The 22,954-nt window shown below is 41.4% G+C and overlaps 1 protein-coding gene across 1 annotated transcript in view; it reads right to left on the reverse strand.

Moving 5' to 3' along the window:
• Positions 1-4,837: 4,837 nt before the first annotated feature.
• Positions 4,838-22,954, reverse strand: part of ATP2A3 (ATPase sarcoplasmic/endoplasmic reticulum Ca2+ transporting 3) — a 140,581-nt gene continuing 122,464 nt past the window's right edge. The window contains exons 21-22 of the mRNA XM_069971144.1: positions 15,484-15,559; positions 4,838-6,921 (exon numbers count right to left, since the gene is read on the reverse strand). Coding sequence (XP_069827245.1) covers positions 6,876-6,921; positions 15,484-15,559 — 122 coding nt within the window. The 3' untranslated portion in view covers positions 4,838-6,875. The remainder of the gene's footprint in view (positions 6,922-15,483; positions 15,560-22,954) is intronic.

Below are 22,954 nucleotides of genomic sequence, written 5' to 3' on the forward strand. Positions count from 1 at the left end.
AGACGGGAGTCAGGGGGCCAAGTCAGGAGTCAAAATATTTACTGAAGAGTGCCATAGACCCTGATAGGGCAGAAGGATGAATTGGGGAAGGACTGGTCTAGAAGGCGACCCATCATTTTAAGGAAAGGTGATGTCATGAGTTCAAGACCTGAGTGCAGACTGTGATCCGGTTTTTGCTTTTGTATCGGTATTATTTAATGTTAGCGCTAATCAATAGACATAGTACCAACCACTAAAAAAACAACTGGTTTGAATGTGCTCTTATTTTTTAATTTGAGGATTTTTAAGAGTCCATTATTCAGAAAGCAGTAGACAATAAAGAGCAGGAAACTTGTCCATTCACATCTTTAGCCCACGACAGATGTCTGTTTGCTGAACCCTGACAGATTCCCATAAAAGGCTCGGCTTATTTGGCTGTCGCTGAAGATGCACAAAGTTTCAAGAGCTCTTAGAAAGAAGGAAACACGAAATAACGTGTATGGAGTTCTAAGCACACTGTTTACATTTGACGGGTTATCTAAAGCGGTGACAAATCTTTTGACATTTTACAATAAACAGTCAATGTACTAGAGACAATTCGCACATACTCATTCTGTAACAATAAGAGCATAAATCTTATATCCACACAGACAGAAATAAGTTGTCCTGTTCTATGATAGATTTCCCTTAAATGTGCAGCTCTTTTTTTATTGAAACAATGACATTACTATTTTTAAAGCGCCAATAAACAATGCATAAACTCAGTACAATTCCTTTCTATTAGAGGAAATGCGGGGATGTCCAGGATTCCTTTTCAGATGTTGTACCTCAGGCTTAATTGATAAAAATCCACAGCTCCTTACTGACCCATACAGATTCACTGTTGGAAAGTATAGTCTTCCATACCAAAAGAAATGGATGGATTCCCAAGGTTATGCCAAAATGGAGAATGCATGGGGAGGCTGTTCAGTATGAATGTAAAGATATTGTTAGTAATGTATTCAAGCAATGCCCAGAACTTGTAGTGCCTGTACTTGCCTCTGTCAACAATCTGGAAACATGTCAATGCTCAATCTCTGTGATGCCTACTTCTCAATTACCCCCATGTTTGAAAAAATCATAGTTATTTGCTGTAAGGATAGATTCACACTATATTTTTGTAAACAGCAAATCAAAACCTAACATACGGAAACAGTTAAAAAAACGCAGTGTGAACCCTGAGGCTATGAATCCACACAGTATTTTTGCTCCGTATTTCGTAACCAAAACCAGGAGTGCGTTTAAAAATACAGAAAGGCTATGTTCACACACTGTTAAAATTAAGTGGATGACCGTCATTTAATGGCAAATTACCGTTATTTCAAAACAACAAAGTAATGTCAATTATGTCAAAGATGGACCTTCATTTTAAGCACACTGTGGCATCCTAACTAAAAGACTCCTGCTTCTAAAGTGTTCTATCAGTTGTTGTCGTCAGTAGGGTGGTGATGGATGGGATAAGGCTGTTTTTGGCAGCAAATTAGTAAACATGAAGCTTCTGGGCAACTATGCAATTTATGTGCCTGGGCCTGACTTACCCATGTGCTATTTATGACACCACTATTCTTTTTTGTGGCAGTGGGCCTTTGTGCTTTAGTTAAACATTTTAATGGCTTGTATATAGTTAGATGTAGCTGATCAAAAAATTGAGCTAAGGGCCCTATTAGACAGCGCAAGCCACAATGTAAACGAACACCAGTCTTGTAGATTAGAGATGATTGAACATCGGGAAATCTTAGGTTCAATCAAACTCGAACATTTTCGAACGTGCAGCATTTGATTCCCGATGCCTTACCGGTCCGTGGGGAAGGAGGAGACAGCCAGAGTACCGCCTGGAATTCCGGGATACAGCCTAGGCAAAAAACTTTGCACTTTGGCGGGTTTTTGTGCTTATGCAGTTTACCGCGTGAGATCAGGAATGTGATAATTTAATAGTTCAGGCGATTACGCACGCGGTGATACCAAATATGTTTATTTATAAAACGGAAAAAGGGGGGTGATTCAAACTTTTTTTTTAGGGGGGGGTTTAATAACCCTTTTTTAGTTTTGACAGCTGCATTTAAATATATAATTAGAGGGCGCAGTAATCAGACCGCGCCCGCTAATAGCTGCGGTCCTGGGCTACAAATAGCATCCGGGTCACCGCCCCTTTGGATGCAGCTGAGGTTTGGGAGATGAGGGGGGAGATTTATCAAACTGGTGTAAAGTAAAACTGGCCCAGTTGCCCCTAGCAACCAATCAGATTCCACCTTTCATTCTGCACAGACTCTTTTTAAAATGGAAAGTGGAATCTGATTGGTTGCTAGGGGCAACTAAGACAATTCTACTTTACACCATTTTGATAAATCTTTCCCTATGTGCGTAAGATTTCAGTGATATGGTTTGTGCTATGGTATACTGTCCATTTTTCTGTTACATCTCTCCTAGGATAAAAGGTTGTTTGGATCGTTGGGCACTCTTACGTGCACTGGGCGGCAAGTTGGGCTGGAAGACGCCCTTACAGATCACAGCTCCGCCTGCCGACAGAAAATTGTTTTGTGAAGTGGTTTGTCAGGAAAGGCCTGCACCAGCTTATAAGTGAAATCTCCTGGAGGCGTGCACCCCCGGATGTCATTGTGGTACATGCAGGAGGCAACGACTTGGGCACTTTGAAGTTCTTGCAACTGGTGGCCGAAATGGAAATCAAAGGTTGGTTGGCAAGGTGGCCAGCTGTTACGGTGATGCGGAGGAAATTGAGGCAGGCGGAGTCTTGGAGGGCAGTTGAGAGAGCCTGAAAGAAGTTGAATAATAAATGAAGAGGTTTGTTGGTGGTCTAGGAGTAGCCACCATTGGTTATGATTTGCTAGATCATAAATACATGAGTTTGTACCACACGGACAATGAGCGTTTTTCGTTCATTGGTTTGGACATTTTTAATAATGTTTTGCAGGAATCCCAGGAGATGCAGTTGAAGGAGAGAAGGTAATTTTTTGGTGGTGGAAAGTAGGGCTGGTGTGTGTGTGTGTGTGGAGGGGGGGGCCTTCAGCCTAGGCATGCACTTGGATTAGGGGCCCCTCGGCAGGGACAATTCTGCTTTACGGCAGTGCTGCTGCTGCCGCCAAGGGGGGGGGATATCTGGTACAGGCTACCCTCAGTAAATAGTTAGGGCCCTATTCCACCAGACGATAAAAGTTTGAATAATCGTTAACGATCTCTAACGACCGCTATTGCGAAAGACCGGAAAACGTTCACTCATTTCCATGGAACGATAATCGTTACTTACGATTCGTATTTGCGATCGTTTTTTCTTCGCTATTACTTCGCTATTGCGTTCGTATCTACTGCAAACGACGTCTTATTCAATGCGAACGATTTGCGAACGAGCAACGATAAAAATAGGTCCAGGTCTTATAAAGCGATCAACGATTTCTCGTTCGGTAGTTAATTGTTAACTGCATTTCAACCGAACGATTATCGTTTAGATTCGAACACTTTAACGATAATCTGAACGATAATATCCGGTGGAATAGGTTCCTGGTTGAAGGGTCGTGATTTGCGTCAGGCCTCCCCCTTTTGTGTTTACAATGTTTAAATAAAGTGCAGCAGATGAGCAGAAACAACGGCCGTTGTTGTAAAACCACAGCTGGAATTAATGTTCATGACTGAAGTTGTCCAGGACTGGATCCAGCTTTTTCAGGCACGTGGCGCAGAGGGACACAAACTTCAAAGGCAGCAGGCTTATAAGCCGATTGCTGAGCTAACAAAGTGCTTATGGTTCAATGTTTTTATTAATGTTTTCAACAAAATAATAAATACATTATACGGTTCAATGGCTGATTACAGCAATCACAACATGGAAATGTACAAATGTGTACAACATGACAAGGGAAAGCTGATCACTCCGCAAACTCTTCTGCATACCCAACCACATACCACCTTCCCTCCCCCCCCCCCCCAGTAAATAAAAACAGGACCCCGGCTTTGGAAAAGTTTTGGCCACAGCAGCCAATTTTATTAACAATTAACATATATAAAAACACCATCATGTAAAATAATTAGCAATAACATGCTACCCCTAAACTTACTAGAAAGGGAAGGAGGTCCTTGAGGCTAAAAGATAACCGGCCACCTGTAGAATATGCCAAAACATAACTGGTTGTTACCAACTCACTACCGACCCCCAGCCGGTTCCCACAGGCTCGGGGGCCCTACCCCAACTCCAAATACGCTGGCCGATTATACATATCCCAGATTACTCCCCGGGACACCACCCAGTCAGGAGCCCACAATCCTCCAATTCCCCCGATGATCCTTTAAACAACATGAGGGGGAATAGGGGTGCACCTCCCTTCGTGTACCCCTTTCTCTGCAATTTTGCCAACCCCAAGGACCCCCTAACCCCGCCAACGCTGCTATGACAAAATATCACATACCCCGGGACACTCGGACTCCCCCCCCATACCACCCGTGCTGTCCAAACCTTACCCATAAACCAAAGGGAGGGCGGGCGGGACTCCTCAATGCTGCTCCGCGTGTGTGCTGTCCCACCCAGAAGAGCCTATTAATACCCCCTCCCTGCCCTGATCCTCCCCTTAGTAACTCCCGCTCAAAACAGCTACCCCTGTTAACCCCCTGCGTGCCATTTCCCGTCATGTCGGCCTCCCTTAACTTTGTCTCGTCTGGCCTTTACTTTACAGCTGGTTATGAAATGGTACAATATTTGTCACATATAAACCAAAGAAAACGCCTATAAAATCTTGGTTGTGATCCTGTTCTTGTGATCAGTCAACGTACAGTGTATGCTGTAAATAACGCTGAATAACTAAACCCAGACAAAATGTAATATAATTGTCTTTTATTCTTTAAAAATTCCACTCATATACAAATATTGTTAAAAATCAGAACCCACTCTAAACAGGAATACATTTCAACAAAAAGTAAAACTGAATAATATATTTGGTCAAACCTTTTTCAAGATCTTCTGTAAAATAATAGCTCCTTAAATATAGAATATATTAATTAATTACAGTAAGATATCTTGCATTTTTTTTCTGTACAAGGACTCTACTCAGTAGTATAACAAGTGAACACATTCCTATGCATCTTGGTGGCATGACATACACTATATCCGAGTATGACAAAACAGTGGGCAGCATTTTACCACTACACTACATGATTTATAGCATGGAATCAGTCCCTTTTATGCATTTTAAGGCAAAATTTTGAAAAAAAAGAAACAAGGATGGAAAGCATTCTAAGCAACATTTCTTACGAAGTAATAACCGCATAGAACATCTTCCTTACTTCATCTCCTTTACACCAAGGAAGCAGATTACAAATGTCTATTCATTATCACCTCTTACCAGATAACATTCTGACATATACTGCACTGTGAAGTACATTCACGGGCTAAGGTTTCTGACATGACTAATAGTAGAACTTGGTTCAGCTGATAAAATAGATATGTACTTATTACTAACTCTCTGAAGGAGAAGAACTACAAGTTTTCAAAGCGTAACCTATAGTATTGATACTATACTGTTTATTTAAATGAAAATGGGAAATGTCCTCCTACACAGAATAACTTCCTTACCATTGCATAGCACACTCCTAGAAGCAGAAACAAAGAGAAAAGCAGAAAAAGAAAATAGTAAAACTTGCTAGAAAAGAATAATTTTTCAGTTCACTGAAAAGCAAGCAGATGAAGACCGCTACACTCTTTACTGCTCTTCTTTTCACATCAGACAAAATCACATGACAATCACATTGACAACCATGTAAAGTTCCAGGATAAAGGTAAACTTTCGTTGTGCTTTCTTATGTGAGCAGCACTGTACATCAATGAGAACACATTGGTTGGGTTATTTTTTTTTTTTTGCTGTTTTACTAGCTTTCGTATAAGAATTAACGTCAACAAGCAGAATCAAGTTACAATCCTTGAGAAAGCTTGAATTCTAAAGTGGTTTGTGTAGACACAGGTCCAATTTATGAGCTTGTTGTCCTTTCTGAAGACCCTGTATACCGTAGGATTCTGAGAGATCATGAAGAAAGTCCACTACGTCATTAGTGTGCAGCCCTGTATAAAAGTCATCCACCATAAAACTGTGTATATAGGAGCTATAAAACCTGTAGGGAAAAATCCAAAGCAGCCAATGAACCCACACACCATTACTACTTACTTTCCACTCCTCACACACAACTTACAGTGCTAAAATCTAGGCAAACCTCAGAACACAACGTTTATGCTGACATGGTGAAATGAATGAAAGACACACCAGAGCTCTCTTGACAGATACATACACAGTAAGGAAGAAGTGAGACTGCTTAAAACTTCACACAGTGAATGTCACAGCTTCTCAGTGTCATAGCAGAAGGAAATCGGACAATCTGTAGATCAGCAGCAGAAGCTGATCAAAGCATATATTTTTGGCAATAGCGGAATAGCTTAAGTTAAACATGGACTTAGTCTTTGAACTGCCTTTGTACAAGCTGACTACAGAGTATTGTAAGCTGGAAGCGTCTCCTTTTCCCATGATGACAAGTTGTTAATGCATGTTGTAGCCTTCCCTGAAGTTACATCATTTCATGTGTATGTCAGCACCAACAGGGGCTAAGGACCTCTTCACATTACATAAGAGAACTAGTAAATCCCATTTTTCAAAATCCTGCATTGCCATGAATAATTTTTATCCCCAAGCCACAATTAGGATGTCCAGTTATTGCACCATTATGTACAGAAAAAAGCTACAAACAAATATTTTTTTTTTTCTTGTTCCACCCACATTGTTGCAGTAGATGGAAATGTGCAAGTCCTATCTCAGGTTTTAGACTTGCAGACAAATGGGATTCTTTAGTTTGGATTGTGGTGGTGGAAAACTTTATTTAGAAACATTATTGTCCGAGTGCTGTGGATATCGTTTCCTCCTACAAAAAAAAAAAAAAAGGATGAAAAACTATTTACAATAATAATCATAATAATAATAATAAAAACCTACATGCTTAAACAACCAGCTTCGTCTAAACTAAAATTTTATCAATTGTTTGGAAAAGATTTTTAATTTAAATTCTCCAACATATTTTTAACATTGATAGTTTTACTTATCAGAACTAGATCAGTATATTATACTTTGTTCACACTATGTCTTTGTTGTATGCATGTGAAAATACCCCAGGAAAACGTCCTGCCATGTACACCAGAATTATGCAGATATTTGCTATATACACTAGTTTTAGGTCTGTCAATAAATCCATGCAGTATTTGTCATGCCCATGCCTGTTCAGACCTTGGCACAGTCCTCTGTACTGCGCTTTTGGCCATGATTTAGTATTTGAATTCCTTAGTTTCATTTACAGCTGAACACAGCTCTATTTCTTCTGTTCTGGTAATTGATTCTCCATCACACCCATCTCTTCCCTCCCGAGTACCTTCTGGTCATTAAACAGCTAAACTCTGTTTTGCTATGTGATTGACATCCTGCTTTTCCACTCATCCTTTGTTTTGTCAGTCTGTGTTCTGTGTGCCTGGTCCAATCGTGCTGGACTGGGACCCGGTACGCCTATAAAAAGTTTATTTATCCAGTAGTCTTTGCTAGGTATTAGTCTCTCTGAGCATGCTAACAATATTCATATTTTTGCAGAATGTCCACTTCCAAATAAAGTAAGCTGACACATATTGGCCAAATAAATGTCAAAGGGATATTCCTTTTGAATACAATCAGTTGATAGAAGCCTATGGATAAAGAGTGACCACAAGATGAAGATTTTGGAAAGTTCTTTAATAGATGTTCAATAGTGAACTACAGACAGATATATATAAAATGCAACTTCAGGCTATGTTCAAACACTTAAAATTTCAGACGTTTTTATTGGATGGCCATATTTTAACAGCAAATGAAGGCCTATATTTTAAAACAACTGCAATTATTTGCAGTTAAATGAAGGCCATGTAATAAAACCAGTCAGTATCCTCCTCCACTCCAAGACGGGTAAAACAGGCGCAGGTCCAAAAAGGTAGTAGAGATTTAAAAGATAAGATTTATTAAAAGAGTTATGCCAGCGTCACAACATGTTTCGAGACCGGTCCGGTCTTTTTATCAAGTGTCTAAAGAGAGAGACTGGAACGGTCTCGAAACGCGTTGTTGCTGGCATAATTCTTTTAATAAATTTTATGATAGTGATATAAAATACTACCTCTTTGACCTGCGCCTGTTTTACCCACCATGGAGTGGAGGAGGATACTGACTGTCCTTAATCCCTGTGAGGATTAGTCGGGAGTGGCTGTGACTTATTCACATGCTATCAGTAAGAGTTGTGCCTTACACCAGTACAACCTACTCAGGTGAGAGTTCTATGTGCCTTCTTTCACACTTCAGCCCTGTCTGAATTACGCTATGGTGCACTGTCTTATATTTTGATGCAATAAAACCGGCCATCATTTTGATGGTGTAAACATAGCGTTAAAAGGGGAGTTCCAGTATAGTTAAATAATAATAATAATAATAATAATAATATAATAATAATAATAATAATAATAATTTAAAAAAACTATACACCTTGGGTCTTTTAATTTTCCCCTTGGGAGATTTTAATTGTATGTTTTTATAAAACTTTTTTTTTTTTTTAAGTTTACTAACCAATTCAAGCTGCATACCAGTGCCTCTGCTAAAACCATATATAGTTTAGTGTCAATGTAACATTTTTGTGTTAGACTAATGAACAATTAAATTTTGCTTTCAGTCCTAAGTATATATTCAGATATGGTGGATTTAAGCACAAATCCGCAGCAATATTTACATGTGTTAAAGGTTTTGCTATGGATCACAATAGTTGAATTACATTTCCACACTATGTGAATTTGCCCATAATCCGCATGCCATTTGAACATTGATTGACTGTTTCTTTTTGTGAATTTGGAATACATAATAATTTATGGTGCACACTTAGAAACCAAGCAGCAGTATGCCTTCTAACACCATTGTGAGACTGGAGGGACAACACTAGATTTATGTCCTACAGTATAGTAAGAATTTAGTGCATCTGTGAGATTCCTGACTTAAAGGGGTAGTGCGGCGGAAAAAAATTATTCACAGAATAACACACATTACAAAGTTATACAACTTTGTAATGTATGTTATGTCTGTGAATGGCCCCCTTCCCCGTGTCCCACCACCCCCACCCGTGTACCCGGAAGTGTAGTGCATTATACATACCTGATCCGTGCCGACACGCGTCCGCCATCTTGTGACAAACGTCATCTTCGTTCGGCCGGCCCGAACACCTCCGATCTTCCCGAGTGCCGGCCGTGTCATCAGCTGCTCAGCCGTGATTGGCTGAGCATAACTGTGCGGATTAGGTATGTATAATGCACTACACTTCCGGGTACATGGGTGGGGGTGGTGGGACACTGGGAAGGGGCCATTCACAGACATAACATACATTACAAAGTTGTATAACTTTGTAATGTGTGTTATTCTGTGAATAATTTTTTACCGCTGCATTACCCCTTTAAGTGCTATGGCAGAAGGCTTTTTTTATATTCAAGGCTGTCCAGGCATGATGGGAGTTGTAGTTTTGCAACAGCTGGAGAGCCAAGGTTCCCTACCTCTGATCTAGACCCTTGAGCAGCACATCAGAACTGTCATTTAATCCTCCACCTACTATTTTGATAAGACCACCTTAGCAGGTTGTAAACAGAGATCAGTTCGCTACCCTTAATGAATTTTAAAGTGGTATTGTGTTGAGATGTAAGTACAGCTAAAGTGCCATGTTTAAAGTTATCTTTGGTCAAAAGATTCATCTCCCAAGGCTCAGGTCAATTCAGCCTCACTATACAGGTCTCCTGAAGTGAATCTGATGTGTTGGGCCCAGAAAGGGAGGAGAGTGAGCAGAGAATACAAGCTGACATGCAGGAGGAGAAGAATAGTACACATTTTCTGAGGGGAAGATGAGTACACAGAAAGCCTTGACTTTACAAATACAACTATATTACACCAATATATAACTAAGCATTTTCTTTCTCCTGTAATTTCTCACTAGAAAACCCCTTTAAAGGGATACGCCACAAAAGAAAATAAAGGCTGGTTCCATACTGCATTTTTCCTATTCGTTTAACGTATATGTTTTATGGAAATAACAGATGAATTTGTATGCTAGTTTTTCCACTGACTTACATTATTAGAAAAAAAACGGATCGAAACGGATGTTTTTTTTTAATTTTTTAACAGACACAAAAGTAGTGTTGACTACGTTTTTCTGTCCATTAAAGGTAACCAAATAAAAACGGATATGTTGAACGGATAGGAAAAACTTAGTGGGAACCAAGCCAAAGCTTAAAACACGCTGCAGATATTTCAGTATTAGAAAACTGTTCTTAAAACCACCCCAAGACATATAACTTACTAATATTGTGTTATTACTGACTTTAGCATTATTTTGCGTTATTCCCCCTTGACCACAATTTACAAATAGAACTACAAATTTTGTATAGTCTACAGCTCCTCCCTCTCTTGACAGATAACGCATCATCCTCTGATGTAACAAGAGGCATGGCTGGATTCTTTCTCTGAGCTCAAGCCCTACCACCTGAATAGCGTCACTATCTTGGACCACCCATTCCAGCAAGAGGCGTGGCTAGAATTCATAGGGCCCTATAGTAAGAAACTGTATGGGGCCTCATGAATCCTGTACAGCCGCCCCCCCCCCCTAAACTCAAATAACCTGGCACAGCCGCTCAGCGTTCCATTCCCCCAGATCCTCGGCACATTAGTGATGGCACTAGTGTGCCAGGGAGAATGGAAAGTTGGCAGGTGCAGATTGGAGGCGGAGGATGATGCCATGCCAAGACACATCATCGCAGGTTGAGAAGGGGTGATGAAGGTTTGTTGGAGTGTGCCCTGTCACTATCCGTGGGGGGTGAAGTTGTGGGTGATAGGTGCAGGCGGAGGATGGTGCCAAGACACTGTCTCTGTCTGGGGGGGAAGGTGATCACGTGGTGCAGGCAGAGAATGGTATAAGCGGACGCTTCTGAACCTGCCATTGGTGGTGGGGGTGGGTGGATGGATGGTGGGTGCCAGAAGGGCCACCCGTTAGTACCATGTATTTGCGTGGTCTGCCTCCATGGTAGCTAAACCACTGATTTTAGCCTACCGGAGTAAACCCAACCCAAGTTAAGGGAAAGCAATACAGTCTGGGATATGTAGTACTGAGCAACTGTTCAACATGGAAATTCTGAACTAAGAACCCCAATTGAATACATTTTTGGTTATTTCAGAACTGGGGCAGACAGGTAAGCAATGCTAAAGGCAGCATTTTTGTGTAACAATTTTATATTCTGTCTTACTGCACACAAAGTATAAGTAAATGTAAGTTTCATTAAGTTTCATTAATAGAGTTTAGCAGGGATATCTGGAGAGCAGGAAAGGTCCTACCTTTTCAGCTCTTCTGTGCTTCACTACCACCGTCTGTACAGATACTTCCGCAGATAAGGGATTTGGGAAGGGGGGGGGGGGGGTCGAAGCATGTTGTGGGGCCAGTGACCAATAGGTGCCCAATGTCACTAATGTTGTGGCAACATCAGGCAGCTATTAAACATTGGTTGTGGACGTGGTTTAGCGCACACAAAATATCTGCAGCACCCACAATATGCTCCCACCCACTCTTGTCTGCAGAAGTATCATCACGGATGGACAGATGGAGGAAGTGGAGTGCCAGTTATCAGACAAGCTACTTGTATATACTAATGTGAATGTTTATGTTAGAAGGAAAGGGAACTATAAGGATACAATTATAAGTCTTACCTGTTAAGTTCTGGAATAAAAGCCACACAAGACAAGCAGTAAAGCAAGAGATGAAATACAGTAAACGAAAACTGGCTAAATTGATTTATAACCCAAGAAAATAAATGTAAACATGTGAATGGAAAATATCCTACTCATGCTTAAAAGCTTGTAGACTCAGTACTTGCATACTGTGCAGAGAGGTAAAAAATAATTTGCTTAGCACTTCACTGTTTAGCTTACAGGTCACTGTGGCAAAAGCAAGATGCCAATCTGCAAAGCTTCCCTTCAGGAGTGTATATATTCTGCCAGTCTATTTACAGCAGCACTGGCATCCATTTGCCATTTTAGGACAACAGAATATAGAGACGAGACCTTATGAGTTAATGTATAGTTATATATAACACTCAGGAACAATTCCTGCTGTGTATTCTGTTCGCAACTTACAATGGACAGAGGAGAAAAGTATGACAATCTAAGTTTAAAGGGAACCCATCACTACAAAATTGCCCCCACAGCTATAAATTCGTAATTTTACAGCCCCAAGCACTGTTTCAAGCCATATAAGTATTTCCTATGGGTGTTACTTATATGGCCTGAAAACGCACTTTGTAAGTCTTGCCTATGTAGTCATGGGGGTCATCCTCAGCTGCTGACTTTTCATGGCTGGCAGGAATAAGCTCAGGTAATCATGTGTCGGCACTCAGGGATAGCCCCTCTGTGACACTGCAGGCTCCTATACGCCAACGTGATCATGGAAGCGTGATTAACAAAGATGTTTCCCACCAGCCGTGACTAGTTAGCAGCTGAGGACTGCCCCATGACTACATAGGTGAAACTTACAAAGTGTGTTTTCAGACGATAACGCTCATAACAATTACTTATATGGCTGGAAACAGTGCTTGGGGTCATATAATCACATATTTATAACTGTGGGGGCAATTTTGTTGTGATTGGTTCCCTTTAAGGACTATGGTACACAACAATGACAGGAGAAGGACAATTTATTGTAAATATATATCTTTCAATAGAAATACTGATCAGGAAATAGACATGAACATGTTTAATACTAGGAAACTGTTACAAGAGCAAGAATCTTCCAACCACACACAATGGGCGAATGTCTTTTGGTTTTATTTTTTTTTTTTTATGGCTTTTATTTTTACAATCAAAATAAAAAATAAAAAAAATAAAAAAAAACTTGACAATTATCAAGGGCCTGGGAACCCAAAAAAATCAGGTAGACACAAAAGGACAAAGCATAAAAGATATCATCATCACAGTAACCGTAAAGTCCTAAAAATTAATGGCAGACCAGGAGAGGTGTTCTCGTTTTTATATTTAAATTTATTATAACAGGATTAAAAGTCATAAAATATCAGTCCCCTGGCAAAAAATGAAATAAGGATCTCTCACTTGCAGATTAGCAGAATATGGGGCAAACAGTGAAGAAAAGAAAAAAAAATCCTTTTTGTTGTCAAAAGGCCCTTTACATGGGCCAATTATCATCCACGACCATTCCTAAAAACACTCACTTGGCTAATAATTGCCCGTGTAAAAGTGCCAGCATTCAGCCAACAGGGGTGTTTTCTACATTTTTTGTGAGGCAGTAAAATTTATTATCAGCTGCACATGCCTTTGTGTAAACAAGAGACGTGTGGCCCATAATGAGTGTTCATGGCTGCATAAACTATACATCGATGAGCATGCGTGCGGCCCGGCCCCTGGATTGATTGTGCCTGTAAATGCACTGCAAACAAGCACCGTTCTTGCTGATCAACACTCGTTTGTGGCTGCGGACATATGAAGACCGCTAGGTGTAAAAGGAGCCTTACATACACTATGCTTCCCATTGAAATCTGCATTCCTATATATAGGGGATAACAAGTTAAAATGGAAAGACCCATTTAAGTGTTACTATACCAAGCTACTAAAGATAAGCGTTTTTTGTGCTGCATTAGGCTATGTTCACACTACGTATATTTTAGAAACTATGGCCGTTGCCAATTGCAACAACGGCCGTGATTAATACAAAATATACGTGATGTTGCCGCCTATGGAACCCCGGCCGGAGTGTATACACATAGCATACACTCTGGTCAGGGTGCTTAGCGGCGCCGCGAGAAACTGACATGTCAGTTTTCTGCGGCCTCTATTCATTGAATAGCGGCTGCAGAAAACCCTGTCAGTGCACACTATCGAGTGAGCGGCTCTGGCCGCACGCTCCATAGTGTGCTGTGGAGAGCTCTGATGTGGGCGTGCACAGATGCACCCGCATCAGAACTCAGTGGTGCTAAAGATCATCTGCCCAGTACTGCAGTATTGGCCGGGATGATCTTTTCTGGGATCGGTCGTTCAGTGACCCAGCCGGGTCACGGAATGGCCGGTCAATTACAAGGTCTGAACATGGCTTTATAGTGTTTGTTAGTGCTGCTAGAGAGGCATTCTGTGCTGCATTGTTGTTGGTGCTGCTGTAGAGGTATACTATGCAACAAAAAAGCGACCATAATATATAAACAGAGATGCACACTCATGTATCAGAAAAAGAAATAATCTTTATTAGATGTACAACACACTGATTAAAGACGCTTAAAAACTGTGACCAACACTAGTGTTTTTAATTGGTGTGTTGTACATCTAATAAAGGTTATTTCTTACTTTTTCTGATACATGAGTGTGCATTTCTGTTTATATTATGGTCGCTTTTTGTTGTATAGTCTGTGGAAAGACACACTGAATTGCACCTTAATTAGTAATCACTGCTGTGCCCACCAGTATATCAGTTTCTACGCTGAATAGGAGTACCACATTGTGGTGTTTGACATGACAGGAGAGGTATTTTGTGCTGCCAGGAGGTAAAATGTGCATGGTGGTGTGTGGTTGGCACTGATTGAGGGTAATATGGGCGCTGAACAACTGTATTTAGCAATGCATGTAATTTGTTCACTGGTGGGGTCCAAGAAGGAGAAGTTTGAGAAACCCTGGTATCTAGTACATGACTGTCTTTGGTATGATGAAGTATTTAATGAATAGCGGCTGCAGAAAACTGACATGTCAGTTGTTTGCGGCGCACGAGAGATACCGGCCGGGATCCCATAGGCAGCAATGGCACATATATTATCATAATAATCACGGCTGTTGTACAATACCCGCGATTTTACAAAAATATACATTATGTAAACATAGCCTAAAACTGGTCCTAGGTGTTCCTCTTTTCTTTATGGTGCAGCTGGCTGGGTTTAGTCTAGAATGATAAGCTGCCCCATCATCTTTCTGCGCTTTGTTCTGCTCTGCAACTGCTGAGAATAACCCTACCTCCTCCAGAAAAACAAATTTTCTTAGGCAATGTTAAAAGAATGTAAATCGCTTTTATTATTGTATGGAAGTGCCGCCCCCACTAGCTGACGCCCTAGGCACTGGACCACCAGTGTCTAGTGAGAAATATGGCCCTGAATAGAGTGCATATTTTTTAACCACCGAGCTCTCACCTTTTAGATTCACATACACGTACTTCCAACAAAGTATTGAAAAAATAAAATTGACAAAGAAGTCCTTCTTTCTTCCTTGTGCCATCAGTATTTTTAGTAGTTGTTGCCCCATTTACACTGAACCCATTAGCTGAGGTAATATATCTTGTGCTTCTTAGCCAGATTTCTTTTATAAACAGCCATACGGTACATAAAATACCCCCACATAAATTAAAAGCACTTACCCAGTTTGTTCTTGACTTCGAGAGGCCTTCATCTCAGTAGTTCCATTCCAGGACTGTTCTACAGTCTTTAGTAAACCTAAAAAGGGACAGTAAGTGGAAAATTAGATGAGGAAAGGTAAAAATAACTGCACACAGTGCTTGTGCTTACTCAATCTGCCTGAAACCACAGCTGTCTGGTTTTGCCCATAGCCAGCATATAGGTATGCTCACCAAACAGCAGAAGAGGGAAGTAAGTTGCCGTAAGTGTGGAGCCTAAGATGTTTCTCTGGCAGGTTCAGAAGAGATGAATTGTAGATGGGGGGGGGGGGGGGGGGTTGAGGAACTGCCCTGTACCACAGCTCATTAATACTTCAAGCTGAGCTGTGATTGATAGCTATGGGCAAAACCAGACAGTTTTGGTTTAAGGGTCCATTTACACAGAAAGATTATCTGACAAATTATCTGCTAAAGATTCAAAGATTTGAAGCCAAAGCTGGGAATGGATTTGAAAAGAGTAAAAATCTCAGTCTTTCCTTTTATGACCTGTTCTCTGTTCATAGTCTGTTTCTGGCTTTGACTTCAAATCTTTGGCAGATAATCTGTCAGATAATTTTTGTGTAAATGGATCCTTAGGCAGATTAATAAATCAGGGTCAATATCTACCTATAAGCATTTTTAATAACTACAGTCAATGACCTTGTACTTGTCCATTACATTTCTGACTACTACTGAGGCCCGTTAAGACTGACCTAGTTATTCCCTTAACATTTTCCACATTTTCAGGCACCGATCAATTCTTTTTACTTACACAAGATTAACAAATGTGCCTGTGTGGCATTATACTATTAGTCTCGGCCCTGGAAAAAATAGACCTATGTCATCCATTGTGAACACAAAAACTGCCGGAGGCTGGGTTCCTGCTCATATACACAAAAGTCACCTTTTTCTCAATAAGCAAAGAGTTGAGGTAAGGTCACTAAAAGTACAACTATGATTTGCAACTTACATTCATGTTATAGCATTATTTTTTTTGTAATAAATAACATGACATGTTCTTATCATAAAGAACATTACAATGCTTTTTATCACTATTTCTTATCAGTCAAAAATTGTCTGTAATACAACTTGTCTTACCCCTTTTTAAGAATAATGACCAAACTTATACTACCCTGCAATGCTGATCAGCTATTATGTGTATGGAAAATAATAATAATAGTAAGGTATGTACATTATCATCCATTATGATTTCATACTTCATTTAGACATAGCTTTAGCAATATATAATTTTTGTACTAAGTAAAGCTATCCTGAAATCACCATAATCACAGCTCAAAAACACTGTGGCCTGACGTTAGCTGAGAATCAATAGGAAAATATGTTTTTTAAATAAAAACAGCGGCACGTGAAGGGAGTCATGTGAAGAAAGAACCACATAATTTGCAATGGTTAAAAAAAAATGGGATAGAATGGCATATAATGAAATTGCCTATACTAATACACTGTTGAAAAAATGTGACTGGTCCATCATGCAGCATGGGGAGTGAGCGAGCCCCAAAACTGCAGCACCGCACTGGCTATCATCCGACTGGGTAAGTTAAGAGCCTGGTCAGAGGACAGCTTGCACACACTGACTCTGCCTGCTGCAAACCTGCTGCCACCCGGGACAGTCAGACAGTATGCAGTGTTCTGGGTTGGGAGCCCCCAGAAGCAAGTGGGCCCATTGTAAATGCTCCATCTGTCTTATGGTTAAAGTGGCCCTGCATACCTATCGGCCGTAGTTTTGCGGGTTGGAACATAGTCTTATTTTCAATGGAATCCCGTCCGGAGCGTACACACATCGTATACACTCAGTCCGGGATCCCATGCGGCGCCAGAAAAAACTGACATGTCAGTTTTCTGCGGCCGCTTCATTGTGTGCTATGGGAAGCTCTGATGCGGGCGCACGCTGATGCGCCCTCATCAGAGCTCCGCGGCCGGAAAGATCACCCGGCAGGTACTTAAGTACTGTCCAAGATGATCCGGGCTGAGACCGGCAGTTCCATGACCCGGCCGGGGTCACGGAACAGCCGGATGTTCACAGCGTGTGAACATAGCCTAAAGCTGCATGGCTGTTTTGGCAGGGATTGGTTCCCATTAATAGCATAGCATTAGAATCAATGGTAAATCTGCACTAAAATCTATCATTGTTACAGACCGAACTGAAATCTGTATGTTTTGCTGCAAATTTATATGAACTTTAAGCAATCTGTACTACAGTAATACTTTGAAATTGGACCATGGGGGCTAGGAAACAATATCCATGTGCATCAATGTGCTAAGGGACCTAGAAATCTGTGGCCGACTGTCCTTCCTTGATCGCTTTTGGTAAGTTATGGAGATACTATGTCCAGGTCATCTAGCCATTACAGTTTGACCCTTGTTCTAGTAGCTCAGATACTTACATCTGCCTTATTTTCAATATATCAGCTTAAAGGGGTATTCCCCCCAAGAGCTTAAAAAAATGTAATACTCCCAAACCTAGCTGGTCTTACTCACCAAGTCCCCCTGAGTATTTTGAGTCCTCCCATCGTTCTAGCTGCCACCGTTCCTGAGTTACAAGTTTTTCTAAAAGATGGTCTATATGCAAGATAGGAAACTACATTTCCCATCATGCAATGTTTATGCCTGATGATGATGTAGCAGAGCTGACATGGTGTTGAAGCCGAGCTGAGATGATGGAGGTGAAGGATCACATAAGCAGAGGAGCAGAGGGGAGGGGCGGCTACCAGGTGAGATACGGGGTGGGGGGTGCGGCTATCAGGTGAGATGCCGGGGGGATGGTTTGCCCTGGCTGGCTATCACCTGTGATCCTGGGGGGGGGGGGGGGGCATTTTTCACCCCTCAGTTTTCATTAAATGATGTTCATTTGTGGAAAAAAAATTTCCACTGAAAACTTGTAAAATGTAGGAAAAGCACACCAAATTTTATCATGCTGTTTGTCCCGTATCAGATGGTATCCCCTTTTAGGCCATGTTCACATAGTGTATAGGACCGGACGTCCTGTGACCCGGCCTGGTCACAGAGCGGCCAATCTCTGAAAAGACAATAACGGCCGTTATTGTCGATTGCAACAATGGCCGTACTTTTACGCTGTGTAAACATAGCCTTAGGCTGTATCTTGTTGCTTGGCCTCATGGTGGGACTCTGAAGGACAGGAGCACCTACTGGCCTTCAGCATATCATTTTAGGATTCATTACCAATTCCATTTTTGCTAACGATTGGGGCTGCCAGAACAATACCTTATCCCCATAAGTGACCCCAGTATCAGGAGTGACAGCATAGTAACCATCGCTGTCTAAGACACAGATCGCGGACCAATGACAGGGGTTCCCGGACTGGTAGCAGTAATGGTCAGCTGTCTTGGACAGCGATAGTTACTGTGATATCACCCTGTGTTTATAAGCAGTGGCAGTCATAATTGATGACGGGTATACCAGTCATAATGCAGGAACGTTCATCTGCTCATGACGGGTAATACCCGTCATCAGTGGTTAAGGGGTTCAACAGCCTGGTTTCAACAATTTGGTTTATAATCAGCAAAATTCCAACCTTGGACAACATTTTTCGGCAACTAACGTTAAGCAATCTCAAACAACCGCTACGACGAACAATCTTAAGTCGTTAAACCCTATTACACAGGACAATGATCTTTACTTATGGTTGTTCTTGCACTCGTCCTTTCCTGGCTGATAGACCAGGGAACGACGTGTTATTACACCGAACGATGTTCAAAAGATTTGTAAACGATTAATGATGAAAATAGGTCCAGATTCTATGAAACGATCAACGATTTCTAGTTGGTCGTTTAATCGCTGCCTGCTATTACACGAAACGGTTGTCCTTTAAATCCGACCAATCTAACGATTTTGCGAATGATAATCGTCCCGTGTAATACGGCCCTTATTCAGAGACTGTTTGCCTATGTAAAGGTGTGATAAAACATCCTGGAGGATAGAACTACTTGGAAGGCCATTCCAATTGCTGCCTTTTATAACAGTGAACTCTGTGTGGGTTTTTCCACAAAGGATATTTATCACCTATCTGCAGGATTATTGATGAGTGGCTGACCAGTGTACTTTCTGTAGGTGCCATTTTTGGTACGTATTTATTAGCATTTCATTTTTAATATTGGGAAAAATGCGTAAAAAAAAGCCAATCTACCACACTTATTGTATTTATGACATACATCATTCATCATAAAAATGTGTATATATTCTAAGTCATTAACTTTTTAAAATTGTAATTCAGAGTGAAGGGGCGTGGGGTAATTTAATTTTATGAATTTTGATTTCCTGTAACATGATCAAAGGGGTCTTGTGGCTATGTCCATATGAACAGCCTAATGGACAGCATGACAAATTGCCTACTTCTGATGACTAGCATAATTGTCATGCATCACCAGGCAGGATGTGACTACTGTTTTGGTTATTAATTGCTGTAAAGTTATTAAGCAGATGTGTTGACTTGGAGCCTAATAACACCATATATCCACCCTTTTATCAACAAAACCCCTCTTTGTATGCACAATACTTATTTTGTCATACTCAAAATTGGGAGGATGCATGCTTGAACGAGACTCCACAGGAAAATGACTGCTTTAATGTTACATGGCATTATATATACATGGCATTATATTTTACCATATGAACTTTCCCTCCCATTGTTGACAGCTTGTTATTCTGTGGATAGGGGAAAAGTTGATTTTGCCTGGATAACCTCTTGAGTATTGTTTTAGACAGAACTTTATTTTTAATATTTAAAGCTTCTATTATGACAGGGATTGTTCCACAAGACTGGCACATAGGTAATGTTGTGTCAATATTCAAGAAGGGGTCAAAGAGTGATCCTGGAAACTACAGGCTTGTAAGTCTAACATCTATAGTGGGTAAGGTATTTGAGAGTTTTGTAAAAGATTCTATACTGGAGTATCTTAATAAAAATAATCATAACATAATTATAACACAGCACCAGCATGGGTTTATGAGGGATCGGTCCTGTCAGACTAACTTCAGCTTTTATGAGGAGGTCAGTTATAGACTGGACTTGGGGGGGGGGGGGGGGGGGGGAAGCTATGGACGTTGTGTATCTGGACTTCTTAAAGGCATTTGATACTGTGCTGCATGTACAGTTCTTTCCTAAATAATAAAACTGATTCCGAAAATTACCTCAACTTTAGTAATCAGTGCCAAGCAGTGGCTGCCAAGGCTAATAAAATAATGGGATGCATCAAAAGAGGCATAGATGCTAAAGATGAGAACATAGTTTTGCCTCTTTTTATAAATCACTGGTCAGACCACACATGGAATACTGTGTACAGTTTTGGGCACCGGTATATAAGAAGGACACAGCTTAACTGGTGGAGAGGAGGGCGGCCAAGGTTATTAAGGAAATGGGTGGGATACAGGACCAAGTCAGGTTTTTAAGCTTGGGGTTATTTAGTTAAGAAAAAAGACGTCTTGGGGGTGATCTGATCCCAATGTACAAATATATGAATAGACAGTACAGGGATCTTTGAAGTAATCTTTTCCATGACAAGGGGGCATCCTCTGTGTCTAGAGGAGGGGAGATTTCACCATCAGCACAGACGGGGATTCTTTACTGCAAATGCAGTAAGACTATGGAACTCTCTGCCACATGATGCAGTCATGGCTAATTAATTAAATAGGTTCAAGGGAGGCCTGGATGTTGTTCTTTAAAAATATAACATTACAGTTATGGGCACTAGATTACATGTGATAGAACGGTGATCCAGGGATTATTCAGATTACCGTTGGAGTCGGGAATAAATTTTTCTCCCTGTGATAGGGCAATTTACATTTGCCTCATAAAGGGGTTTTGCCTTCCTCTGGATCAACACAGTAGGGTTTCTGTAGGTTGAACATGATGGACTCTTGTCTTTTTTTTTAACCTTATTAAAGAGACTCTCCCACTAGGTTTATGCCTATCTTATGTCCTATCTAAAGGTAGAATAAACTAGTGACAGAGAAGCTGAGCAGAATGATGGATAACTTACATTCTATGCAGCTCCTTCAGAGAGATCCTCCTGCTTAAAGGGAATCAATCACACTAAAATTGGCCATAAAGCTAAGAAAACATGCTGGTAGATCAGCCAGCACGCTTCCTAAACATCCCCCTGTACCCTCCGTCCCCTGTACATACAGCCCGCAAATTTAGTTTAACAGTCTCCCGCGCTCTATGCAAATTACCATCTAAGTAGTCACGGTGGGCGGGTGTCTTCTTCAAGTAGTCACTGTCCTGGGCTGGCTCCGGCGCTGTTATCACACCCCTTTGGATGTGTGTGTGGAAAGCGCCGCATGGTGACGTCACTAGGGGGGACCGGCATTGCACGTCGGCCATGCCGACGTCTTTACTAATGTGCAATGCAGCTGGAGAAGAAGCTGCTGTACTGCGCAGCGTGGTACAACAGCGGCTTCACCCACTGTACTGCGCATACGCAGCTTAGTAAAGACGTTGGTGTGGCCGACGTGCAATGCTGCCCCCCCCCCCTAATGACGTCACCATGCGGCGCTTTCCACAAACGCCCAGAGGGGCGTGATAACATTGCCGGAGCCGGCCCAGGACAGTGACTACTTGAAGAAGACACCCGCCCACCGTGACTACATGACCAGCCACCCGCCCACAGTGACTACTTAGATGGTAATTTGCATAGAGCGCGGGAGACTGTTAAACTAAATTAGCGGGCTGTATGTACAGGGGACGCAGGGTACAGTGGGATGTTTAGGAAGTGTGCTGGCTGATCTACCAGCACGTTTCCTTAGCTGTATGGCCAATTTTAGTGTGATTGGTTCCCTTTAAACAGACGGAAAGTCCGTCGCGTAATCCGCTGCCCGCCCATGTCATAGACTCCATTCTATGCACGGGAGGATTCCTTCCTCCGTCCAAAGAATGATCAAGTTCATTCTTTGGACGGAAGAAGGAATCCGCCCGTGCACAGAATGGAGTCTATAAAAAAAAAATCAAGTCTATGATAAGGGCCGAGACACGCGCGCCCACCGCAGTCCGGGAGCAGGCACAGGCGGCGGATTACGCCATGGATTTTGTCTGTTTTAAGCAGTGTGCACATACCCTAACATGGACAAGTAGTCCTCTCCATTATAAGTATGTCCTGGATATTCATGACAAGCAGAAAACTCCACCCACCACCTGCTGATTGGCAGTTATCTTTCTATGCTATGTATAGGCAGTCAACTGTCAATCAACAGCTGGAGGGTGAGGGGAGGGGTGTGGCAAGAATCCTATTTTCCTGCACAAAATGATGTAAGTAATGCACCAATCTGTTCAGCATCTCTGTTACTACTTTATGCTGCCCTCATTTAAGGCGGCATAAACCTAGTGACAGACTCCCTTTAACTATGTAGTTACTCATAGTAACCTAGACAACAAGCTGTCAACATTGGGCATATCAAAAATATTTAACTTGACAGGCCCTAA

The sequence above is a fragment of the Dendropsophus ebraccatus genome, chromosome 5, assembly GCF_027789765.1.
Source record: "Dendropsophus ebraccatus isolate aDenEbr1 chromosome 5, aDenEbr1.pat, whole genome shotgun sequence".
Classification (NCBI taxonomy): domain Eukaryota; kingdom Metazoa; phylum Chordata; class Amphibia; order Anura; family Hylidae; genus Dendropsophus; species Dendropsophus ebraccatus.